The 25781-nt window shown below is 48.7% G+C and overlaps 1 protein-coding gene across 1 annotated transcript; it reads left to right on the top strand.

The window, feature by feature from the left end:
- Positions 1 to 1086: 1086 nt before the first annotated feature.
- Positions 1087 to 24525, top strand: Ywhag (tyrosine 3-monooxygenase/tryptophan 5-monooxygenase activation protein gamma). The gene is made up of 2 exons (XM_036172217.1): positions 1087 to 1414; positions 21208 to 24525. Exons 1-2 carry the CDS (start codon positions 1328 to 1330, stop codon positions 21862 to 21864), a joined length of 744 nt encoding a protein of 247 aa, XP_036028110.1. The 5' UTR covers positions 1087 to 1327; the 3' UTR covers positions 21865 to 24525.
- Positions 24526 to 25781: the final 1256 nt, after the last annotated feature.

A 25781-nucleotide genomic window follows, 5' to 3' on the forward strand; every position in this document is an offset into this window, starting at 1 on the left:
GGAATTCAAGGCCAGCTTTAGTTACATAAGGAGTTCTAGGCCACCTTGAGAGCAGTGGGACCCTGTATCAAACAAGACAACCAATAAAACCACAACGAAAATAAAATAGGCAGTCAAAACCAAGCGCCAGCGGTCGGGGTGGGGAGGAGTGTGAGGGAGGAGAGGGGTGGTGGTGAGCTCAGGCAGGTGTTGGTCCAGGGAATTGAATCCTAGGTACTCTTCACCGGAGAGGAAGAAGGGAGTTCCCCAGGGTCAGCCTGCAGACAACTACATCACTTAGGGAAATTAACAAATGTACAGGGCGGATATGTGTCATCCCATGATTTCACCCAGTGAAGCCCCATGTCAAAGTGCATCTCTGAAAACTGCAACCTTGGCGTGTGTGTGAGACAGTCCTCTAAGGGTTGTTGCATCATTTATGCAGCCATCTCTTTCTCGGGCAGGCTCACCCTTTCGATGGTGGTGGTTGGGCAGTTTGGATTTACGGTATCTGCACTTCGCTTGCCTACTGTAAACCTGTGTTCCTCCCGGATCCTCCGACCATGATCGGAGGATGCTGTGTTTCACAGAGTCCATAACTGAGGCCCTGGCCTTCTTCTCTCAACTGCCCAGAGGCCATGGGGCGGGGCCGTGAATCAGCACTCGTTTGGACTAGTGCAGGCTGCACGCCCGCCAGGGGTCCCCAGCGACTGCGGGCTTAGACCCTACCCCCACCCGGTCTGCCTCGGCCTGAGCTACGCCCGCTGGGAGATGTAGTCTCCACCGCCCCTTTGTCCTTGGTCTCCTCGGCCGGTCAGTTCGCAGTGGATCGAACTACTACTCCCAGGAGTCCACGCGCCAGTGGCTGGGCGAACGGTGGGGGCGCTCAGGGGGGCGGGGAGAGGGGGATTTGAAGAAGCTGAGGTGAAGGATTTGGGGTGAGGAAAGGGGGGTACATTAGAGAGCAGTGGAGAATTGGGGAGACGCTGAGAAAATCGCGAGGAGCCGCAAGGAGTGTTCCAACAGGGGAGAAACCCAGGCAAGGCAGGCTCGGGCGGAGGGGGGCCCCGCGCATGCGCGAGTGGGCGGTGACTTTACGTCACCCGTGTGGGCGGGACCGCAGGGGGTTGTCCGCCCGCGGCACGCATTGGAGCCGCAGCCTCCTTGCGCCGGGTCCCGCGGTCGCAGCTCGTGCCGCCTTCTGCTCGCCCTCGCCTGAGCAGCTTGCTTCGTGGGTCGGCCCTCCGACACACGAGCTCCAAGCCACCCCCTTCTCTCTCTCCCTAAAGCCCTTCAAGGCGGTCTTCGGTTTCCTTCTTTCCAGCCGATCCGCTCCAGCCTTGCGAAGATGGTGGACCGCGAGCAACTGGTGCAGAAAGCCCGGCTGGCCGAGCAGGCGGAGCGCTACGACGATATGGCCGCGGCCATGAAGAACGTGAGTGTCTCCTCCCCTCCCCCCTGCCTCGCCCCAGCCGCTCCCGACACCGCGAGCCTAGGCGTGGAAGGCATGCCCAGGGGCATGTCGCCTTCTCGGGACTGTAAGGTCACCTCTCCATCTCCCTCCTTTGGAGGGATTAGGGACGGGTCCTAACGAGTGTCTCCGGCACCCGAGTGGTGACGCGGCCTCTTTCCCAGCCTCTCCGAGCTCGGGGCTGGGGCGGGGTCTTGCGTGGCTGGTCTCTGCTGTGGGTGGGTGGGGGTCTCTGTGTGACCCTCAGTGTCCAGGGATCTGCGTTGGGGGCCGTGCGCATCCTTTGTGCCCCACTTCCCCTCCTCCCAGCTTAGGCGTGGGGGCGGGGGGACCGCATGGATGCGGTTCCTCTTTCTCTCCCTGGTGTCTGGGCGGCGCCTTTCCCATTCACTCAGCAGGTCTCCCAGTTTTCCGCTTCTCCACTCCAATACCCCCCCCCCCATCATCTTCCCCACTGACACATCCTTTAAAGAACATCTCGGGAAGGAAAAAGAAATGTAGATCTCCTCCCCTCCCAAAAAAAAAAAAAAAAAAAAAAAAACCCGGGCTTAATGGTGTAAAATCGAAACCACCTTGCTCACGTTTTTCTTAACAAAAGGCTTCCTTTTACTCGTTCCCCAAGGCAAGTCCTCTGGCTTTTACGGAGGGAGGGCTAAGTGTGTCCCTGGCATTTCCGTTCATGGCCCTCAATATGCCATCCTCACATTCCTTTCTTTTTTTTTTCATTGAAAAGGGTTAAATGTAATGCCTTTGGATGGTAACTGACTGACTGAATTTGTGACATAGGCAGTTTCTCTTTTGAATGAAGGCAAGGGTCTTCCAAAATTCCTATAAGTGTAAAAAAATAATTCTGTCTGATCTGATATTGCAAACAAAGCGATGGTGGGAGGCAGTATCCAGTCATTCCAGAAGATTCTGCATTTGTCATATTGCAGAGAGCCTGGACTGGGTGGAGGCTGGGAGGAGTTATTTTAAAGGGGAAAAAGTCTTATAATTTTTTTTTGTTGTTGTTAAATGTATCTGAAGCTTTTTTCTTCTGACCTAATGCATCCTCATACCGATGAGAAGAGAATACTGATCACAGGTTGTCACATTTTTGTCTGAGATGCAAAATAATCCTACCTATTTGCACCATATTTTTTTCAGTAACACTCACTTATTAATGAGCTGGGGACCAGTTTGCCAGCAGAGGAGGGGGCAGTACTGAATATCGCAAAATTAGGTAGAAAAAAATTAATAATTGGGTTTCCCACACCCTTAATATTTAACTTCCTACCTTATGTAACAAAGGTTGTTAAATGCATCTCTGGTGTGAAGTGGATGTTGGAGTGTGCCTTGCATGGTAAACCTTTCAAGTGAAAGAATAGAGAAATAGTATTAATTTTCAGCTAAATTTTTTCCTAGGCTTTTCCAAAGGCCAGGTGCTCATCCTTTCCTAATTAAATGAACGACGCTTTTTTTTTTCATTTTATGAAAAAATACTTAGTTTTAAAATCAGAAACACCGTTGCCTCTTTTATAATGGTTTAACGATGAAAGGATACAAGTTGGACGTCAGCACATCACTAATGTTGGAAATGTCTTTGGTTCATGATGTTTAGACTCTAATTCTCCCCTATTTCTAGTTCCACAGGAGAGCGAGTGACCTCGCACCTATATCCATAGCAACCCAGTGATGTCACACACAATGACACAGAGGCTGCAATGCACCTGAGGGCTGGTAGGGAGTTTTCAGATGGCATTTGTCCAAGGTAATGCAGAAATGAGCTGATAAGCCAGGTGGCACGGAACACTTCACCTTCTACCATATAGGCCTTGGTCCCCAAAATAAAATATTTATTTCCCTTTAGGCACACAGCAAGGGCAGTGGCTTTCAGATAAGCCCATTCACCTCAAACGTCCCTCGATGAGACTATAGGAGCCTTTCATATTTTTGATCTCACTTACTAGAAAGACCCAGCAACGAGGAAGTGAAGGGATTTCTAAATAAGAATATCTCTGTGGTCATAGTGAATAGGAGGGGTGTGCATTTAGTGTTAACGAGACAGGTTTTCATAAAAAGGTTTGAAAAACGGATGGGTGGCCATCTGCAGGAGCTGTTGGGAGCTGAGAACCCTACCCAGTTCCCATCTAAAGGTGGGCGGGTTGTGCCCCGCCCCATTTGTGTTGGCTTTTGCTTCCTGACAAGACTGGAAGGAAGAGCGGCTGGTAAAATAGAGGCCTTTTAAAAAGTTTTTTCCCAAACCTATTTTCTGTGGTCTTAAGGACATCAGGCCAGCTCTCACCCTCAGTTTCCACACACTGCTTATTTGAAACAGTGAGAAACAGTTGGTTCCCTGGTGTGGTAACTCATCCAACTGTGTCTTCATTGTGTGTGTCTCCCCCAGCCCCAGGAACAGTGAACAGTCCTCATTTAAGAACTTGGCGTGAAGAAAGAAACAATTAGTCTTACCGCCCCAGTGGAGCTCTCCTGTAAGCGTTAACTTTTGATGATGAAGGACATTAGGTTTAGTTGCATGTAGGGAAATGATTCTGGGAATGCCATGGTTGGGATCTGTGCATGGCCATGTATGTAGGTGACTAGGTTAGAAATAGTTATGGGGCAGTATTCTGAATTGGGAGAGGAGAGTTAGGTCATTTAAGATAAATGTGTAATCTTGCACTTGAGCAGAATGCCTAGATGGTTCCGACTTGTGAGGTAATGTCACAGCTCCCCCTTACCCAATTTTCAGTCCTGACATCTCACTTGCTGTGGCTAATCACAGTCCAAACTTATTAAAACGTAATAAAGCCTGAATCTCCGTTACAGTCTATTGTTATAATTGTTGTTTTATTATCAGTTCTTACTCTCTCACTGTGCCTGTCTTAGAGATTAAATTTATCACAGGTATGTAGGAGAGTTAGTGTTTGGGATTAGCTGCAATTTCAGGTATCTGCTAGGGATCTTGCAACATCCCTTTGGGTGAGGGGGACACCACTGGGCTACCCTGCCTTTGGCTTTCAGTATCCTCTTGAGAAGTTAATATTTTAAGTAGGCCTCTGGTACATGCCTCCAGGGGGAGAGGAAGTTCTGGACTACTCACTTCCTTGAAGTTACTCGGGAGTCACACTGGCTGAAGGCTGCCACAGTTACATAAACATCTTCCTGGTGGGATCAATGGGTTTTTAAAATCCTTACTCTGCTAGTTCTTCAGGAGCCAGATCAATAGCTATTATCCCTAATGGAGTAATGACGCCTTTGCAGATTCCTCTGAGGTGGAGCTCTGCCAGCTGTTCTGAGTCACGTGGTTTAGGCTGCTTGCTGCCTTGGGAATGGAAAGAGCATATAACTTTGTTTCTCGGGTTATCCTTCACAGTGCCGAAGTGAAGGTTAAATTCTCTTTTCCCTTTCTCTAAAATTTAGCAGCCAGAGGGACAGCTTACAGCAGTCAGTTCTCTTTCTACCACATAGGTCTGGGGGATTGAACTCGGGTCATGAGGCTTGGCAGCAATTATCCTTACCTGCTGAGCCATCTAACCAGCCCTTAAGTACTTTTTTCTCCCAAATAATTGAAGGAAAAGAAACAAAAACAAAAAGTCAAAACCTCCACGTGCTTCGAGAATTCTTTAAGAGGTGTGTTTGAATATCTGTGGTCATTACGTTTTTAAAGGTTACCCCAGCAGCTGGATCCCAAGTCTTAATACTTGAGCTGTCATTTATGAAGACTAATTCTCTATTACTGAAAAGAAGGGCTGGGCAGTGGTGGTGCACACCTTTAATCCCAGCACTCTGGAGGCAGAGCAGGAGGTGGGTCTTTCTGAGTTCGAGGACAGCTAGGGCTAAACAGAAAAAAAGGAAGAAAATGTTGGTTTTTGTGTTTGTTTGACTCAGATTCTCACTATGTAGACCAGGCTGGCCTTGAACTCCAAGAGATCTACCTGTTTCAGCCCCTTTGTCTCCCAAGTGCTGGAATTACAGGGCTGAGATAACCACACCTAACTGACATGTATGTGGTTTTGGTCTCTTTTATTTTTTTGTAAAAGTCACATAGCATGCTAATCTCAGTCCAGTAACCAAATTTAACAGTACAATTTAGTGGTACTTAATAACCATCACCCTTATTTAGTTGAAAAATGGAAGCTCGGTATGGCTTGGAAAGTGGAGGCAGGAGAATACAGACCACAGGAGAACCTGCCAAAGAGGAGAAAGACGAGACCATCTGTTTCAAAAGAGATACTGGCCTGGACTCCAGCTCTCCGGATTTAAATGATTACCCACTCTGGAATGTGCACCCGCCACTCCCACCATTCCCCACCATTGGTAATTAATTGGTTGTCCCTTGGTCTTTATTTTCGAATGTCTGACTCTGATAAAGCAGAGGAAGGGACCTAGCTTTTAGTTAGGTTTGTATTTCCATTTAAAGAGTCACAGGACTTGTAAAAGCCCTATGACATTCACCTAAACAAACAAAAGTAATTCATCTGAAAACCGAGCCAACTGTTCAGCCTTGGGAGGTTGTGGAAACATGGCTGGTGTTCTTACAAGCCCAAGGCTGGCTGTTGTGAATGACTTCCCTGCTGTGTGATAGTAGGTCTCTCATGATCACTTCCCAGGCAGTGCCTGAGCCTGGGGAGCTGTTGAAGCCTGCAGGCTACCTTGGGAGATGGTGAGTGTTACTAACATGATCTGTGGCTTGTCAGGCTCAGGGGAGTGTGCTGTCTTCTCACACACCTGCAGTTCTACCGACTGACCATAGCCCTTTATCTGGCTGGGCATCCGATAGGCTGTATTTCTGCCAGATTCATGAGAAACAGGGAAGAAAGAAAGCAAAGGATTTATCGGTATGAGTGCTTTGTCTTTGAGTAAATGTGCCAGGTGCTTGCAGTGCCTTCAAAGATCAGAAGAGGGCGTCTGATCCCCTGGAACTGGAGTTACATATGGCTGTGAGCTGCCATGTAGGTGCTGAGAACCGACCCAGGCCCTGTTCAAGAGCAGCATTTGCTCTTAACCACCACACATCTTTCTGGCCCTTTTAGTTTTTAATTAGTTCAGAGGTAGGGTCTCCTGTAGCTTCAGACTTGGTACGGAGCTCAGGATGGTTTTGCATTCCTGATCCTTCTGCCTCCACCATTCAAGTGCTAACAGTGAAACCCAGGGCATCATGCATGTTAGGCAAGCCCTCAGTCAATGTTAGTTTGAGACAGGGTCTGCCTATGTAGCTAAGGCTGCCCTCAAACTGATGCCTACCTTGTTCGTGTAACCGACTGCTTTTGGTGTTCCTGCTTTACTGGATACCACATCTCTAAATGGAGGTGGCACCTTTCCCACCATTTTAGGCTATATACAGCTACCTTACGGCCTTTAGTAGTCATTTTTCTGTTCTCAAATTCCATTTTAGGTGTCAGTTATAATTTTGATTATGAAACTATCATCTGGTTGACTTTTAAAAAAGATTTATTTTTATTTTTAGTTATTTATATGTATGTGGGTATGTGCATGTGAGTGTAGGTGCCCACAGAGGGCAGAACCATTGGATCCTTCAGAATCTGGAGTTGCGAGCCCAAATACTCTTAACCACTAAGCCATCTCTCCAGCCTCTTGGTGTGTGTGTGTGTGTGTGTGTGTGTTTGTGTGTTTGTGTTGGGGAGGTGTTTTGTTTTTGAGACAGATCTCATAATCGTGCCGTTTATACTGGTTTAAAACTCATTGAAGTAGAGACTGGCCTTGAACTCAAGATCCTCAGATATCTGGAGTGCTGCCCTGGCTGACCTGTCTCCTTGCACTCAGTAGGTCCTGTAATTTTCCAAAAGCAACACAAATGTGGTCTTTAAACATAATTTGCATGTAGACTTGAGCCACCTTTTTCTTGTTGGGCTGGAGATTGAAGCCAGGACCTTTGCATGCCAAGCACATGCTCAGCCCCTCTTGCTTTTGAGATGGTTCTCACTAGGTTGCCCAGGCTGGCCCTGAACTGTATTATCAGCAGGCCTTGAAATTGTGATTGAACTGGGATTATGACCTGTGCCACCAGAACTCCCCCACCCTACTCCTTTTTGAAGCAGGGTCTCTAGTCTTGGCTATCTTGGAGTTCACTTTGTAGACCAGGGTGGCCTTGAACTACCAGAGATCTTCCTGCCTCTGCCTCCAGAGTAGTGTACCACTGGTGTGTGTTGCCCTGCCTTTTTTTTTCTTTTCTTTTCTTTTCTAATTAGTTTGCAAGGGAGCAGTAGACTAGGCAGTAGCTGCTTGACTTGATTGATCAATTGATCAATCGATTGATGATGGATTGAGGCAGATACTTGCTGAGTAGCACTGCTGGCCTGATACTGTGTAGCCCAGGCTGGCTGGCTGGTGGGATTACAGACAGAAGCCAACATGTCCAGCTCTCCTTTGTTAAGAGACTGGTGGAGGGTGAGTAGGTTGCCACCAGCCTTTCACCTGATCCTAATGCCTCTGATGGGCTAGCCACGTAGCATTAGCTTTGCAAAATGGCAAAGAGGAAAAAGCGTCATGCCCTTTTTTTCCATTTGTAAACATGGTCTCGCATATGGAGGAAAAAGGCCAGGCTAGTTTGTACTCACCATGTAACCTGATCTTGAACATCTGATCCTCCTGCTTCCACTTCCCTACTACTGGGTTACAGGTACCACCAAGACAGGCTCAGGGTGATTTTAGATAGATTTTGGTTGGCTTTTTTTTTTTTTTTTTTTTTAAATGTGTGTGTGTGTGTGTGTGTGTGTGTTCTGGAATGTATATATGTGCAGCACATGCTTGCATATATGCCTTCAGGGACTCATGCAAGAGCAGCCGGTGCTCTTAAATTGCTGAGCCATCTTTCCAGCTCTGTTACTGGCGTTTTTGTGAACATGGTATCTCCCCTGCCAGGTAAGTAGTACTGGCTTTTTTTTTTTTTTTTGGAGATGGCCTCATGAAACCCAGGCTGATCTCATATCTGCTGTGTAGCTGAGGGTAATCCTGAATTTAGGATTTCTCCTGCCCCTACCTCCCGAATTCTGGGATTATGGGAGTGTGTAACCATGCCTGGTTTTATGCAGTGCTGTGAATGGAGTCAGGACTCCTGCATGCTAAGGGGGCCCTCTGTGAACATTTCTTTGGAAGGCATGGAAATCATTTTGGCATCCTCAGCTTTCTGAAAGCTGATGTGATGTGGTACTTGGGGTGCCATATTTATCTAGGAGATGTGCCTGTGGGGCTTGTACTTGGAGGGTGTGAAAGCCCAAGCCAAGGTGTTGTTGTTTTTTGTTAGCACTTGAAGTGAGACAGTTACCTGCTACTCACCTACTCTACTAATGAGCTAATGAGCCCAACCCACCTCCCCGCTCACCTAGACTAGATCCTCCTTGTGATGCTGAGGCTGGCCCCAGACTTCAAGGGTCTTCCTTCCTCCAGAGTATATAGGCACTGTGATGAACAGAATTTTCTTTTGAATTTTAGTTAGAGTATGTGTGGCTTTTCAGGAGCACTCATCATCAGAGAGCTCATAGTTTGTTACTTTCTTGGGGATGGAACAACTTGTTTTCTTTAATGGAAACTTTCAAACAAAGTCAGGTCTGATGGTATTATAAACCGAAACTTACACACACACAACTCACACAGTATTCCAGTTTGCAACATATTGGCAATCTGTGTCTAAATACTTTGCTGCTCTCCTGGCCCCTTTGGGATTATTTACCATTTCAGAAGATGGCTTCTTGACTACTTAAAATTACCCCTTATTTGCCACAGATGCTCAAATTACCAGCAATATCTTTACATTCAAATTTAGCAACCTCAGAGTGTAGTGTGGTAGGCAATTTCCTTTCCCCCTTGGTGTTAAAGAGATGCTTACCCTCAGCTCCTGCTCCCATGAGGGACCTGAAACCCTGGGTGGCTTGGGAGTGGGAAGAGAGGGTGAGTGATGCTGAGTGCTGAGCCTGTAGGTAAGCTCTCTGCTCTGAATGGGGTGGGCTCCTCTGTTCCCTGTTCTTGTTGCTTTTTCTTTTCTGTCATTTTGAGACAGGCTCTCACTGTGCAGCTTTGGCTGTCCTGAAACTCGCTATGTAGACCAGGCTAGTCTTGAACTCAGGAGATCTACCTGCCTCAGCCTCCTGAGAACTGGGATTAAAAGTTTGCACCACCATGTTGGTTTGCTGCTTTTTCTTAAGGGGCAATTCTTTTAACCCCCGCTAGAATAGTTACCACCTGGCTGATTTCTTGGCAGCTGCACGTCTGAAGTCCATTTTGCTTCTCTTGGGCACTGTTGCCTGCCTGGCGTGTGTGTGTGTGTGTGTGTGTGTGTGTGTGTGTGTGCGTGTGCGTGTGTGCGCGCGCGCGCGCGCTCACACAGGTGCCTGTTTCTTTTCCTATGTAGCTTTGGGTGGAACTCCCTAGATAGACCAGGTTGACCTTGAACTTGTATCTGGTCTTCCTTTGCCTCTTGGTGCTGGGATTTCAGGCTTTCAGCACCACACTAGGCTTATGTTTTTCTTCCAACGGGGTCTCACTAGGTAGGTAGCGTAGGCTGGCCATAAATTTCATCTTTCTACCCCAGCCTCCTAAGTGTTGGGGTTATAGATATCCTCACTTGGCTTAGTTGATGGATTTGTTAGTATGTATTCCATTGCAGATGCGTGGAAGAGTCTTCATATTTTATTGATTGACTTAGCCCCCTTGACCTTATGACTGTTGTCCAGTTAAGGACTGTTCGGTTTGGGGAACTCCAGGATTCTTCTATTATTAACTGTCGCTGACCCCCTGATTCAGTGTGCGTTAGTGTCCTTTAACAAAGGGGGACTTGCACTTTTTAGCACCAGGAGATGAGTGCTGTAGATCGGCCCTCAGGCCTGGAGATATTGCCAAGAAGGAAAGGGTGGAAGCCTGAATGGAGGCGTCTCATGGAAAGTAGATCTGGGAGGAAGGTGGAACCTTTTTGACACCAGAAATGTTGCGGTTTTAGCCAGCTGCGGTTGGCATTCCCGTATCCAGCTCTTGGAAGCCTGTGTAAAAGGATTGCTTGGGCTCTGGTTAAGGCCAGCCCGGGGACCTAGTGAGTGAGGCCTGGTCTTTAACAGAACAACAGATGGGCTGGGAAGATGTTCAGTGTGGAGAGGCTTGAATTCAGAATTTCTAGACCACCGAAGGCCTGAAGTGGGAGTGCCCGTTTGTAACCCCAGTGCTCATAAATCGAGGTGGGTCCCCCAAAATCACAGCCTGGTGTATGCTGTGGAGAAAAATGGAAAGACTCCATTTCAAATAAGGTAGGAGAGGATACCAAAGCATGTTTGGGGAGCTGAGCATTGATGGTGCACACCTTTAGTCCCAGTGAATTAAAATGGAAGATGAAGGAGACGCCTCTTCCCCCAAAAAGCCAGTAGGTATAAACAAGCTGTTTAGTGACAGCAGCGTGCCTGCAGTGCTGGTAGGCAGACAAGACGCAGGAAGGAGGGTGGGGTGGTGATACTGTGGGCTGACTGGCTTCCAGCGGCTTCCTTCCCTGTAGTCTCAGTTACTTATTGTCTGAAATAGGGCGACACTACGTATCCCTGGCCAGCCCGGAGCTGGTACTGGGATCAGAAGTGTGCCACCGCACCCAGCTAGGGTGTTTTGTTTGGAGACGTCTTACTGTGTAGCTCTGGCTTGCCCTGTCTCTACCCTGTTCCCTAGTGCTGGGATTAGAGCTTGTACAGGTCGGGGTAACTTTCATCAGGTTACCCTCTGAGCCATCTCTCTGGCCCCATTTATTTACTTGAAACCTGAATTTGGACTGTATTAGTGGGGAAGGGGGAAAGAGGGAGGATGTGTGTGGAGGTCAGAGGTCAGTGTTGGGTGTCTTAGTCCTCTGGTGTCTTTGTGTGTGCATGTGTGTGCTGGTGAGAGCTTGTGTGTGCATGTGCTATGGAGGCCAGAAAGGAGCTCTTAGAGGAGGAAGAATCTTCCCAGGCACAGGGTGTTTGGGGTGCTGATAGAGTCAGTCCTAATTGGGGATCACATTCCTCAGAAAAGGCAGTAAGGAAGGGCCTCCAGGTAGTCTGCAGTCACTCCAAACCCTAGCTCCAGCTCTCCTTCTCTTGTCCACATCTTGGCTGGAAGAGTAAAGATGGACTGACGCCGAGTGTGGTGGTACCTGCCTGTACCTTCAGCACCGGGAGCTGGAGGCCGCTCAAGAGTTCATTGTCATCCTTGACTGTACATGAGAGGGACCCTTGTTTTGTTTTGTTTTTTGTTTGTTTGTTTGTTTTTCTCCCCAAGACAGGGTATCTCTGTGTAGCTTTCTTTGAAGCCTTTCCTAGAACTCTGTAGACCAGGCTGGCCTTGAACTCACAGAGATCCACTTGTCTGCCTCCCGGTGCTGGGATTAAAGGCAAGTGCCATCATCGCCTGGCTAGAGAAGAGAGGGACCCTACTTTAAATACAGAAACTTCTGGAGAACTATCTCTGCAGTTAAGAGCATTTCCTGTTCTTGTAGAGGACCCAGGTTCAGTTCCCAGCACCCATGTCATCTGGCCGGAAGCCCACAACTGCCTGTGACCCCATCTCCAGGGTACTCTCCTCTGGCCTCATGCATATCACATAGACAGACACAAATACAACACACAAATCTTTTTGTGTGTGTTTATGGGAGATAGTTTCACTATGTAACAGCCTTGGCTGGCCCGGAACTCACTCCATAATACATAATCCATTACAAAGTTCTTACTACATTTTTTATTTTATTTCTGTTTGGGGGTGACAAGACAAACTCCCCAAAAGCAAAGTACAAAAGGACCAGAGCGGGACTGGTGAGATGGCTCAGCATTTAAGAGCACTGGCTGTTCTTCCAGAGTACCTGGGTTCAATTCCCAGCTCCCACATGGCAGCTCACAACTGTCTGTAACTACCTCTGGGGGATCCGACACCCTCACACAGACATACATATGGGAAAAACACCAGCTCACATACAATAAAAATAAATCATGAAGGGGGGGGCAGAGATTTAAGGAAAGGTTGTTGTCTTTAGGAGATGGAAGGAGCGCAGAGCAAAGGCTGGAAAGGGGAGGGGAGAGAGGTCCTTATTACGATCGGTGCAGCTGCAGTTTAGACATTTTAACCAACTTGGGTTTACCTAGTTTTGGGGAGATTGTTATTTTGATAACCAAGCCAACAGGATTCCTGGACATGCATATCTGGATCTTTCTCATTGTTGTGAGTACTCAAGTAGCTGGTTGGGCAGCCTCCCTGAGGTCCTTTCCAGGTTTGTGCAAGCTTCTCCCTGTGGCAGCAGGTTGCTACTTCCTTGGTGGCCTTTTTATTTAAAACAAGAAAAATGAGCCGGGCGGTGGTGGTGCATGCCTTTAATCCCAGTACTCGGGAGGCAGAGGGAGGCGGATCTCTGAGTTCAAGGCCAGCCTGGGCTACAAAGCAAGTTCCAGGAAAGGCGCAAAGCTACACAGAGAAACCCTGTCTTGAAAACAAAAAACAACAACAACAAAAAACCCAAGAAAAATGGTTGCTTTATACGTGTGGGTGTTTTGCCTTCATGTATTTGTGGCCCATGTGTGTTCATTGCCCGTGGAGGCCAGAAGGGGGAGTCAGGCCCCTGCTGTGTGGGTGCTGGAAATGGGACCTGGGTCCTATGGAAGAGCAGCCTGTCTCCTCTTGAGCACTGAGCCGTCTTGAGCTCCAGAGTCTTATGTCTTTAGGGAAGTACTGCATGGCTGGAAGGAAGGGGGTGGGTTCAGGGCCATTTCCGGATTGATCCAGTGTAGATGTGTCACTCCACAGACACTGAAATCATGAAAGACATCCAAAGCTGGTCCTGGCCTCCATTACACATGTTAACATGAACACAAAATGCAGGTGTTTTGGAGGTTTTTTATATTTTAAATTTAAGATTTATTGTTATTATTTTAAATTATGTGTGTCTACATGTAGATATACAGCCTTGGAGGCCAGAGGCGTTGAATCCCCTGCAGCTGGAGTTCGAAGACTGTGAGCTAACTGACGTGGGTGCTGGGAACCCGACTGACCTTCTGGAAGAGCATAAAGTGCTTTTCACTACTGAGCCATCTTTCAAAGTGTTGTGCCCCCTGCTGCTTTTTTTGAAACAGGGTTTTTTTTCCGTAGACCAGGCTGGCCTTAAACTCCCAGAGATCTGCCTGCCTCTCCCTTAAAGACAAGTTCTCATATTCCAGGCTGCTCTAGAATTTGTGTGCTGAGCTTCCCGGCTTGGATCACCACCAGTTTATGAGTGGCAGTTCTGTTCTTTTTGCTTTCATTTTTTACTTTGCAGTTGGGTCTCTCTGTGTAGCCCTGGCTGTCCTGGGACTCACTGTGGCCCAGGCTGGCCTCGAACTCAGACATCCTCCTGCCTCAGCTTCTTGAGTGCTGGGATTAAAGGGCTGTGTCACCACCGCCTGTTGAGAAGATTTCGTTGTATAGTGGAGAGCATTTGGGTTTGGAGCCAGGTGATCTGAGTTCTGTTTTTTGGCTCTAAGTCAGACTTTCTCTTCAGTGGAGGCTTTACTTACAGACACGTTTTTATGAGACTGGGTTTCATGTAGCCCAAGCTGTCCTCAGATTGACTTTGTAGTTCAGGATGACCTTGGATTTCTGAGCTGCCTGTCTACCAGCATCAGTGCTATCATAGTTTTATTGGGGGCATGGGGGGAACACACAAGGCTTCATACATGCTAGGGAAGGCAGCCCTCGCTCTGTCTACTGGCTGAACGTCACAGACTTTAAAAAAAATTGTGATTTTTTTTTTTTTAATGTTACTATTATTATTTGAGACAGGATCTCACTATGTAGCCTTGGCTGCCTACAACCTGTGCAAACCAGACTAGCTTCATACTCATGTGCTGGGATTAAAAGAGAGCGAGTATATGTGTGCTGCACTGTGTATATACAGGAGCCCTTGGAGGCCAGAAGGGAATTAGATCCTTTACAGCTGGATTATATAGATGGGTCTGAGCCTCCTGATGTCAGCTGGGAACCAAATTCAGGTCCTCTGCAATAGTGACTACTTTATTTTAAGATTTATTTATCACATACAGTGTATACATCAAATCTTATTACAGATGGCTGTGAGTCACCATGTGGTTGCTGGGAATTGAACTCAGGACCTCTGGAAGAGCAGGCAGCATTCTTAAACCCTGAGCCATCTCTCCAGTCCCTAGTGACTGCTTTAAACTACCAACTCTGGTTAGAAAAAAAAAAAAACCTTTAAGGCAGGGATTTTTTTTTTATGTAATCCTAGGATGGTTTGGAACTTTGATCCCCCTGCTTCAGCCACTGAATATGGCCTGGATGTCTCGTGACTCTTGTAGGATTTTTTTTTCTGGGATAGTTCCCTTTTGTCTATCTTACCTACTCTAATAGCTGTTAGCAAAACCGCCAGCTTCCCAGGCAGTCTTTTTTTTTGGTTTCTCTGTGTAGCTTTGCACCTTTCCTGGCTCTCTCTCTGTAGACCAGGCAGGCCTCGAACTCACAAAGATCCGCCTGCCTCTGCCTCCCGAGTGCTGGAATTAAAGGCGTGCTTTCTTGAGCCAAGCCTGGTGGCCCACACTAACTAGCACTCTGGAGGGGGAGGTTGGAGGATCAAGATCAGCTTCACTTTTATAGTGAATTATGGGGCAGCCTGGGCTACCTGAGATCCTGCCTCATACAACAGCAAAAAGGACAAAACCGGCCACACTCCTGAAGAGACTGGGTGTCCTCAAGCTGCACAGCATGGTGTGGCTCACTGCAGGTGCTCCATGAGGCTCGATGAAGTACTTGATAAGTGATGTCCCCTTGAGCATGCACTCCCTTGTTGTCATACTGTTTGAGACAGGGTCTCACTGCATAGCCCCTGATCTCCCTCCCTCAGGCTGCTGAGTGCTAGCTCATCAGATGTTAAAAGGTGTGCTGCCTCAAGATTTCTAGGATAAAGTTATGTTGGGGGTCCCCAAGGTTACCCATGGATTCATTGATTTATCAGGGCCAGTCTGTCTGCTCGTGGTAAATTTCCATTGTGGTGAAAGTTGGCCAGCCCAGTCCACAGAGGAAAGGCCAGGCACAGGCTTCCAGGGACGTCGCATGGGGTGCGGTTCAGCTGGACAGGTGGTGGCTGACTAATGCCCACCAGGGAAGTAAGTCCTGAAGACCTAGTACCCTCGGTGTTTAGGGGACCTGTTCCAGCACCCAAGACACAAGAGTTCGGCCTAAACCATATAGTTTGTGCGGACATCTTAGAGACCTCGAATCCTTCTTACAGTGCTCAGATGCCAGTCAAGGATCAATCGGCCTTACTAACAGGCCTTTCTAAAGATAGCAGTGGGGAAGCTGCTGTGTTAATAACCCTTTCTGTACAGATGCCATTCAAGTTTAAGGTTCTTCAGTTATACAAGGTATAACATTTCTCAAGTTTCCGTTTATTATTTAGTAAGTATGGGTCATCTGTAGGATGCACACATAATCGTAACTAAGCAGAACTGTGTCTGGTTAATCTTTTTGGTGTTTTATTCTGTTGCCCAAGCAGAATGCACATTCTGGAACATTCCATAGGTGCCTGTTCATGTGTATGCCTTGCACTTTGCCATCTCGTTTCTTCAAATCGTGTACAAGGTTTAAGGAAAACTGAGCAGAGTCCCCATGTGTCCCTTGCCTCGACACAAGCAGGGCCACTCTCCCTGCCAGTGTCCTCACCAGAGTGATTTTTGCTGTGGTTCATGAACCTCCATTGTTAGATCTTCGGGGTTGGGAGCCTGCACCTTGTCATGTAGCTCAGGCTAGCTTCAGACACTGCTCTTAGCCTCCTGGGGCAGGGATTGTGGGTGTGTACCACTGCATTCTGCTGAAGTCTTGTCTTTGCTGTGCAGCTCTGCAGGTTACTCGAGGGCTCGCTTGGTGGTGTGGGGAAGTTTGCAAAAGTATCCATGTTTACCCTGACAGTACCACACCATTACTTTGTGACTTTCACCCAAGATTGTGCAGGACAGAAACACTTTTCCCCTCCACACCTCCTTTTGAGAGACAGTCTTATGTATCCAGCTATCCCAGCTAAGGACTTTTGATCCCCTTGTCTCCACCCCACCAGTGCTCACATCACAGGCGTGTGCATGGATTTAGGAGATTCAAACCTCGGGCTTAACGTGTTAGACAAAAACTCTACCAGCCAAGCTGCATCTGCACCACTGGTTTGGGTTTTTCTGAGACAGTCTTTGTATGTGGCACTGGGTGGCCTGGTACTGTGTAGCCCAGGCTGTCCTTAGGCAGTGCTCCTCCCTAAGCCCCCTGAGTGTGGAGATTCCAGGCATGCTCCATCATGTCTTATAGGAAAACAGTTTTTAAATAAATTGCCAAATTATCTTTGATATCTTTGCATGTGGGAACTCAGTTCAGTTCAGAGTCCTCGCTGTAGAGCTAGGCAGAAGACACACACAACACACACACACACACACACACACACACACACACACACACACACACACAACTTGAACCAGGTGCAGTGGTGTACTTTTGTAAGGTAAGCCCTGTTAACCAAGAAGCTGAGGCGGGAGTTCCATCCACGCCTGCCTGGACAGCATATTGAAAACTTACTGGGGGTGTTCATCAAGGTCTTTTTCAATATATGTGTGTCTCACTAGAGCAGTCTAGCCTCAGATTCTCAGATCTTCCTGCCTCTGCTTCTGGGTGCTTGGATTAAAGGCATGTGCCTTTATGGCTGGCCTTATCCTTAGCTGTCCCAGTACTGGACCTCGGTGTTGGCATTCCAGGTATGTTGTGAATGACCCTGTCCTCCAGGAGCTTCCCAAGGGTCTCCACAGTTGCTGATTTTAGGAAAGAATCCGCTCTGTTCTAAGAACTCGAGGGGAGAGCGGTTGACCCAACTAATACCTGACTCCTTCCGAGCAGCTGCCGTGGCCAGGGGCTCCTTTTGACATAGGTGAGAATTACAGATTACCAACGCTTCTTACTCATCATTGTCTGTTTCTGCCATCTTTCAGTCACTAACAGAAACTTGAACTTGAGTTAGGAGTTCAGGAAGCTCCTCCCTCCACTAACACACACACACACACACGGCTGCAGGGGAAGCCAGCATGTCCCCTCTGCTCCATCTCTACCACCTTCCTTGTTTTTCAGCAGAACACACAGCTCTGAAGGACAGGGACTAACACTTGCTACGCTTTCTGGTTACTGAGAAGGTAGCCTTCGCCCACATTCACATGGTAGAAAAAGCCGGCCTGTGGAGGATTAATCCTAGCACCCAGGAGGCAGAGCCAGACAGATCTCTCAGGTTCCCATCCAGCCAAGGCTAAACACAGTGAGATGTGTTCAGAAGGAGCGGGCGGGTGGGAAACAATTCAGTGGTAAGAATTCACCTCCTTCCCCATGGTCAGGCTCTGTACGTCTCTTTGTGAATAGCCATTCTCTCTCAGTTAAGACCTTTTAAATATTTTGTTTATTTATCTTTATTTTATGTACATTGGTGTTTTGCCTTCATTTCATATATGTCTAGGTGAGGGTGTCAGGTCCCCTGGAACTGGAGTTAACTGGAATTACAGACAGCTGTGAGCCACCATGTGGGAACTGAACCCAGGTCTTCTGGAAGAGCAGTTACTTAACCACTGAGCCATCTCTCCAGCTCTGGTTGAGCCTCTTGAACACTACTAGATTCCCCCCCCCCCTTAAACAAAGCATAACAAAAAGGCTTTGTGGTCACGTAAATGGCTTACCTCAGAGGGTTCCTGCCTCCAGACCTGAGGATCTGAGTTTAATCCCTGAAACCAGGACTAACTTGGACAAAGTCATCCTCTGATCTCCACAGACACTGAACATACACACACACACACACACACACACACACACACACACACACACACATACATACACATACACACACACACACATACACATACACGAGCATGCCTGGTGTCATGGATGCTGTGGTATTCTTTGTACTTTTTATATATTTTCAGACAGGGCCTCTCCGAGTTTCTCAGGCTTGTGTTGAACCTGCTCTGTAGCTCAGGCAGCCGGCCCTGACCTTTCTGCCCTCCATCCTTTGCCTCCCTAGTGGCCCAGATGGCAGATCTGTGCCCCCCCCCCCCCAGCTCCTCCTTTGCTTTTAGCAGGCTTCTTAGAGCCTAAGGTTTCCCTCTAACTTAGTTCTCACTGGCAGAGACCATGGAGACTCTTCCAGATGTGGCTGAGTTACTCTAGCTAAAGGTTGCTGGTGGCCTTGCACAATCTCCATGTTGTGGTGGACGGCAAGGAGACAAGCCCTGTCTCCATAATCGTCCACTGCTGCTTCTGGGCTCTGCAGCCAGAGTCCAGCCAGCGGTGTAGTGCGTGATGAGGTCACCGGAGCTTTAAATAGCGCCAGGCTCTTGAAATAAGGACAGCATGATGTAGGGCAAAGGCCAGAACTGGATCTCCATGGCTGCAGGCACTTGAGCTCCTCTGGCGTCGCAGACACCGATTGGGTTGCACCGCAGTCGGGCTTCAGTTTCTGCAAGACCTGAGAACAGGCCAGGGGCTGGTGGCCCGAGAGTTTCCAGGGCCCGTGTCCCAGTCTGTCTGAGTTCCTTTGCAGGAGGCTGTTGGGGTTCATGGAAGGAATATAAAGAGCTAAGATGTGTCAGGCCAAAGAGGCACTCCACCCAGGAAGACCGCAGAGGTGGCTGTTGATGGGAAATGCAGGCGGCTCTGTGGGATGCTGGTGCTGAATGAAGAGTGTTCGAGGCTTCTCAAAGGCGTCATCCCACACCTGTAGATGAACTGTCTCTACCGCGGGTGCTTTAAGCACTCAAGCCTTTAGTTCCAGCAGTCTAGACCCAGAGACGTGGATGAGGCATAGACCACCTAGGGCTATGTTGCAGTCTCTCTGTGTTTTGAGACAGGGTTTCTCTGGGTAGCCCTGGCTGGCCTGGAACTCTTTCTGTAGACCAGGGTGCTCTCTAACTCAAGAGTTCCAACTGCCTCTGCTTCTGGAGTGCTGGGGTTAAAGGTGTGTGCCACCACTGCCTGGCTAAGGCCTTTGTTGTAGTGAGACCTTGTCTCCAAAATCTCAAACACCTGAGGTTAGCCCATGACCATGTAGAAATATGCTTTCTACAATAATAGTCAGTTGGGATAGAGGGCTGGCCTAGCATGCCAGAGGCCCTTGGTTCACTCCCCAACAGTGTCTAAAGTGTAATGATGAGGCCACACAGATAAAGTAGTCAAAATGTGTTTGTGCGTGGCCGTGGGTTCCAGTCCCAAATGGCTGCCATGTATCTGCACATGTGTGCCTAGTATGTGCAGAGGCCAGAAGAAGGCATTGGATCCCCTGGACTTATAGTTATATAAATGGTTCTGAGCCGCCATGTGGGTGCTAGGAGTCAAACCCCAGGTCCTCTGGAAGAGCAACATGTGTTCTTTTTTAAGATTTATGGCCAGGCGGTGGTGGCGCGCGCCTTTAGTCCCAGCACTCGGGAGGCAGAGGCAGGCGGATCTCTGTGAGTTCGAGGCCAGCCTGGGCTCCCAAGTGAGTTCCAGGAAAAGGAGCAAAGCTACACAGGGAAACCCTGTCTCAAAAAACCAAAAAAAGATTTATTTATTTATTTATTTATTTATTTATTTATTTATTTATTTATTATGCATACAGTGTTCTGTCTGCATGTACACCTGCAGGCCAGAAGAGGGCACCAGATCTTATTACAGGTGGTTGTGAGGCACCATGTGGGTGCTGGGAATTGAACTCAGGACCTTTGGAAGAGCAAGCAGCGCTCTTAACCTTTGAGCCATCTCTCCAGCTGCCTGCCCCCCTTTTTAAATTCTTTTTGGTTGTTTTGAGACAGGGTTTCTCTCTGTAGCCATGGCTGTCCTGGAACTCACTCTATAGACCATGGTGGCTTCGAACAGAGATCCACCTGCCTCTGACTTCTGAGCACTGAGATTAAAGGTGTGCGCTATCACTCCCTGGCACCATTTTTAAGTTCCTTTTTTTGTTTGTTTGTTTTTGCTTTTTAGAGGCAGGGTCTCTCTGTGTGGCTTTGGAGACTATCCTGGATCTCACTCTGTAGACCAGGCTGGCCTCGAACTCACAGAGATCTGCCTGCCTCTGCCTCCTGAGTGCTGGGATTAAAGGTGTGCGTCACCACTACCCAGCTATTCCATTTATTTTTATGTGTGTCGGGGGAGGGCATTTGTATGGCACGTGAAGATCATAGGTCAACTTGGGAGAATCAGTTCTCACCACTATGGATCCCAGGGACAAACCCGAGTTGTGAGGCTTGACAGTGGGCAACTTCACACTCTGATCTGTCTTGCCTGGCCCAATCACCCACCATTGACTTCCTTCTGTGATGTGTCATTTGTTTGCTGTTAGCTTAGAAGTAGGAAAAAAATGTCCTTTTATCTCAAACGTCGACTTGAGAGTGACTCATTCTTTCCCAGAGGGACCAGGACTCAAATAAGGGAACAGGGCAGGGTGAGGAAATGAGCTCCCTCCCTGAGAACTGCTGAGTACGTACACAGCCATCTCATGCTAACATTGCAGTGTGTCCGTGTTACATGAGCACTCTTGACATTTGCACTTGGGGACATTTGACTTGTAAGACCTGGACTGACAGGCACTCCCCTGTGGCAGACTCTGGTGCTTACTGCCTCGGACTCCATCCACCCTTCTCCCTCACTTCCCCTTCCGCCCAGGCAGAGCACAGTCTGCCTTTCTGCCGACCTGGATGGCTGGAGGACCTCCCATGGGTAGATGTGAGGATGTGCACGTCCCCGTTGTCATCTGTGTCGTAACGAAGCTTGGATCCTTCTTCCCCCAGGTGACGGAGCTGAACGAACCACTGTCCAATGAGGAACGGAACCTCCTGTCTGTGGCCTACAAGAACGTGGTCGGGGCTCGCCGCTCCTCCTGGAGGGTCATCAGCAGCATTGAGCAGAAGACCTCTGCGGACGGCAATGAGAAGAAGATAGAGATGGTCCGAGCCTACCGGGAGAAGATCGAGAAGGAGCTGGAGGCCGTGTGCCAGGACGTGCTGAGCCTGCTCGACAACTACCTGATCAAGAATTGCAGTGAGACCCAGTACGAGAGCAAAGTGTTCTACCTGAAGATGAAGGGGGACTATTACCGCTACCTGGCGGAAGTGGCCACCGGGGAGAAAAGGGCGACCGTGGTGGAGTCGTCCGAGAAGGCCTACAGCGAAGCCCACGAGATCAGCAAGGAGCACATGCAGCCCACCCACCCCATCCGCCTGGGCCTGGCGCTTAACTACTCCGTTTTCTACTACGAGATCCAGAACGCCCCGGAGCAAGCGTGCCACCTGGCCAAGACCGCCTTCGACGACGCCATCGCCGAGCTTGACACCCTGAACGAGGACTCCTACAAAGACTCCACGCTGATCATGCAGCTGCTCCGAGACAACCTAACGCTCTGGACGAGCGACCAGCAGGACGACGAGGGTGGCGAAGGCACCAATTAGGGCCCCGGGCGGACTGGCCGCGCACGGCACGCCGATGCTAACTACTGCAGTCTTTATTTTTTTTCCCATGAGTTGGGGGTCGGGTGGGGGAGGGGGACGGGAGGGCTGACCTTCCCAGGGAGAAACCCACGACTGTCCTGTCTTTGACATTTTTGCCAAACTATCACTAGTGGAAAGTCAGGCTTGCTATCCATGCTGGTTGGGAGTAGCAGCCGCACACAGGCACCCGGGCTGTGGTGCAGGCGCGTGCGGGTGGGGCTGTCTGCCTGTAGTTTAACTTATTGCTAGGCGGTAGGGTTTAAAGAGGAGAAGAAAAAGCGGGGATGGATGGCCCTCCTTCAGTGTGTTCTGTGGTTCCAGTAAGGACTCCCCTGTCCGTGCGTGCGCTCTCGTCCTCAGTTCTGTGGCTGGTTTCTCCCTGTTGTGACTGTGCTGGGTTTTTTGTTTTGTTTTGTTTTCTTTCCCTTCTCCTTCCCCCAGGGCGATCTCTGCCAGAGAAGGCCTAGCGTCAGTTACCCAAGTGGACAGGCTTAGAGTGGAAGACACAACCTTGATCGCTGGCTCGGGCCTGGCCCTGTGTTCGGAGTCTCGGACGGGTTGACAGTATTAACACTAAATTCTAGTTTACAGTCTCTCCATGACAGCCATACATGACATCAAGCCATTGGTTCTGAGTTTTCCCTGATCAGCTCAGCTTTGCATCCGTATCCCGCTTTATCCAGGTTGGTCTGGCTGTTGTTCTTCAGCTCTCCTGGTTGAGAATCAGAACTTTCTTTTAGGTTTTGGTTAATGGATGTTTGACAGGTGGCTGGCCGTGGGATACTTTTTTTTTTCTTCTTCTTTACTCTTTCAGCCCATCACAAAAGTAGAAACTGCTAAGCACCACACACACACACACACACACACACACACAAAACGGAGAAAATTCAGGTCTGTATGTCGTTTCTCATGTTGGTATTTTCAGAGCCCCCTGCTCCCCAGCAGCCGGGGCTCCCTCCTCAGTCACTGCCGGTGGAATGAATACTTCTCAGCTCTGAGTCTCCCCGGCACCTTGTGCGGGTGTCTGGAGGCCACTGGATTGGATTCTACAGGTGGGTGGTCATCAAGAAAGTGGAGCATCGGGTGCGAGCAGCTGAGTCAACAGCAACCCACTAGGAGGAGTCAGCTCCTCTCCAGCCTGTCCAGTGTGGGAGCCTGGTCCCAAGTCCGTTGTCCCCTGTCCCACCACCGCCCAGCACCTTTCCCAAGTGCTTAGGGATGTTAACTGAGGTTTAGCAGGAGGAGGCAGTGTTCCCCGCCTGTTTAGCCCAAGCGGTCCTGGTTTTTCCTCTTGACTGAAAGCGTAGATGCTGGAGATTGACATCTCTGTGAGGTCACTACACACGCAATGTGGAAGGAACCTGTGCTGCTATGTCCTACACGGTCCGTCTCACTTAGCCCTAGGTCCCTCGTGCTCACTGTGGGTAAATCTATCCATAAGCATGCCTTGTTGCATGCAGAGTGTACAGTTTCTGTCTTCTAGAGGATCTATGGTCGGGTGGTTTCCCAAGATGGGTCACACCCCAGACTTGCTTTCCTCGTGTTCAAAGACCTGGCCAGCCACCGTCTCTCACACCAAAACCAAGCTCCCACTTAAGTGAGTCAGTCCTCCTGACAGGATGCTGGTAGTATGGCTGGCGAGTGACTCTGCCCTCTGCCCAGTCCCAGCATGCCTTTCCTCAGAGGCCCCTCTTGCCAGTGTGTAAGTACCCAGTAACCGAGGCCCTTCGAGGAAGCTTGGCCGCCAGAGCCATGGCCAGAGGGGTCGGTGGGGCTTCGCTTAGCTTGTCTCTGTGTCCGCAGTGAGCATGTCCTTGTCCCGCTTGTCCTGTTCGGAAATGACCTACTGGAATTGCAAAACCTAGTTTCTCTTGAAATTTCAGCCTTGACCCTGGCTGTGTTCTAGAAAAATCACGTGAGAGGGTAGAACTGAAGAGGGGAGAGCTGATGTGTGAGCGTGGATGGTTTCTTCTCCTTTCCTTTCCTGTTGCGAAGCGCACCTGCCTAGGATGCCGCCTCCAGCCCCACGGCTGCCCTCCACCCTATTGATACAGTATTGTGCATGCTGGTGTTGTATTTCTATACGGTAGCTTGACATTTATTAACTTATACTGTAGGTGTTATGTATCCCTATGACAAAAAAAAAAACTAAGACTTCAAAATTTTTTAAACTTTTTTTTTTTAATTTAATTTTTTTCCTTTCAGGGGTAAAGTTTGCTTTACCAAATAGTGATTGTAACAAATTGATCTGTTTTGGATGTTGCTATAGTGACATGCAGTTCTATATTTTGTTTTTCAGGGGGGAGGGGACAAAAGAAACACCAGTGTTAGCTTACTCTTAATGTCTGGTGTTCGTCACGGTGAAATTAATAACTCTTACAGTGTAGGAGAACGCCATGGACGTTCTCTGAATGCGCCTCTGTGCTTCCTTGTCATGTTATGCAGTGAGCTATTTTTAAGGTCTAATCAAGTGATTTCCCCCCCAACTCCGTGTTTCGCTAAGGAATTATTTCGCACACGGATCATTGTTAGCAGTTTTCCTCAGTGATGGAATATTCATGAATGTGAGTCATTATGTAGCCGTCGTACATTGAGCAAAATAAACGTACAGATCTGATGTCAGCGCTACCTAGCTTCATTTAATGGGGTTTAACTGCTTTGTTTTTAAAGGTTTGATTGGAAGTGGGCGTCCTCCACCCCCACTCCGGAATGAGGCTGGGTGGTGCTATGGGGGCCATGACAGTACATAGAAATCAAGGGCGGGGGTGTCGCTGGGGGTAGAGCACTTGTCTCAGCAACACACACACACACACACACACACACACACACACACACACACACACACACGACAAAGCAAATTGAGTACAGTGGGCAGCCTGTATTACAGAGTGAGACCCTTGTCTCAAGAACCCAAGAAGTGAACCAAGTGTGGTGGCATACGTCTTTAGTCCCAGGAGAGGCTGGGGGAGCTCTTGTGAGTCTGAGGCTAGCAAGTGTACAGAGCAAGTTCCCAGGCTAGTGAGACTAAAAACAGACACAAGGAGGGGGATACATGTAGTTCTGGGGATGGATAGAGCATTGGCCTACCATGCTCAAAGCCAGGTTCAGTCCTAGCACTTAAGAAAAACCAAAGCGGTATTCTATTCACCTTGAGGGTCCCTTACGTAGTATCTGGGTCCTCTGGACTGGGGTGCACATCTCCCTTTTGATGGTTCCATTGATGTTTCCATATCAAACGTGTCTAAGAGAGATGGATGGGCCTGAGTTGAGGCTCAGTGGCAGATGCTGGGTCCCGAGGGTAGGGCTCTGGGTTTTATTTTATTTTTTATTATTTATTTGAGACAGGGTTTCTCTGTGTAGCTTTGCACCTTTCCTAGAACTCACTTGGTAGCCCAGGCTGGCCTTGAACTCACAGAGATCTGCCTGACTCTGCCTCCCGAGTGCTGAGATTACAGGTGTGCACCACCACTGCCCGGCTTTAGGTTTTATTTTTGAGATGGAGTCTAGTCTCTGTCACTCAGGCTGTTTAAAATGAAGACCATCTGGCTTCAGCAACCACCTGAGCGTTGGCAATACAAGCTGGCACCTCTGCCTCTATCTTTTTTTTTTTTTTAACCAGAGCTAAGGACCGAACCCAGGGCCTTACGCTTGCTAGGCAAGCGCTTTACTGCTGAGCTAAATCCCCAACCCCGCCTCTAGCTTTTTTAGAATATAATGACCAAGAGGCGCATAGCACCCTGGATGCTGACATCGTGTCTCAAGTTCAAAGCCAGGCTGGGCAACCAACACAGGGAGAGCCTGTCTCAAAAAAAGAGACATAGCAATGAGAAAAAGGTGGTGGGCAGGAATGGGGGGTGGCCCTAAAGGAGTGACCTCCC

This window comes from Onychomys torridus, chromosome 22, assembly GCF_903995425.1.
Source record: "Onychomys torridus chromosome 22, mOncTor1.1, whole genome shotgun sequence".
Taxonomy (NCBI): Eukaryota; Metazoa; Chordata; class Mammalia; order Rodentia; family Cricetidae; genus Onychomys; species Onychomys torridus.

Excerpts from the sequence above, each read along its gene's own strand:
- Ywhag (XM_036172217.1), top strand. The coding sequence starts at position 1,328 with ATGGTGGACCGCGAGCAACTGGTGCAGAAAGCCCGGCTGGCCGAGCAG. Across the intron at positions 1,415-21,207 it reads TGGCCGCGGCCATGAAGAAC|GTGACGGAGCTGAACGAACC; the intron begins GTGAGTGTCTCC and ends TTCTTCCCCCAG.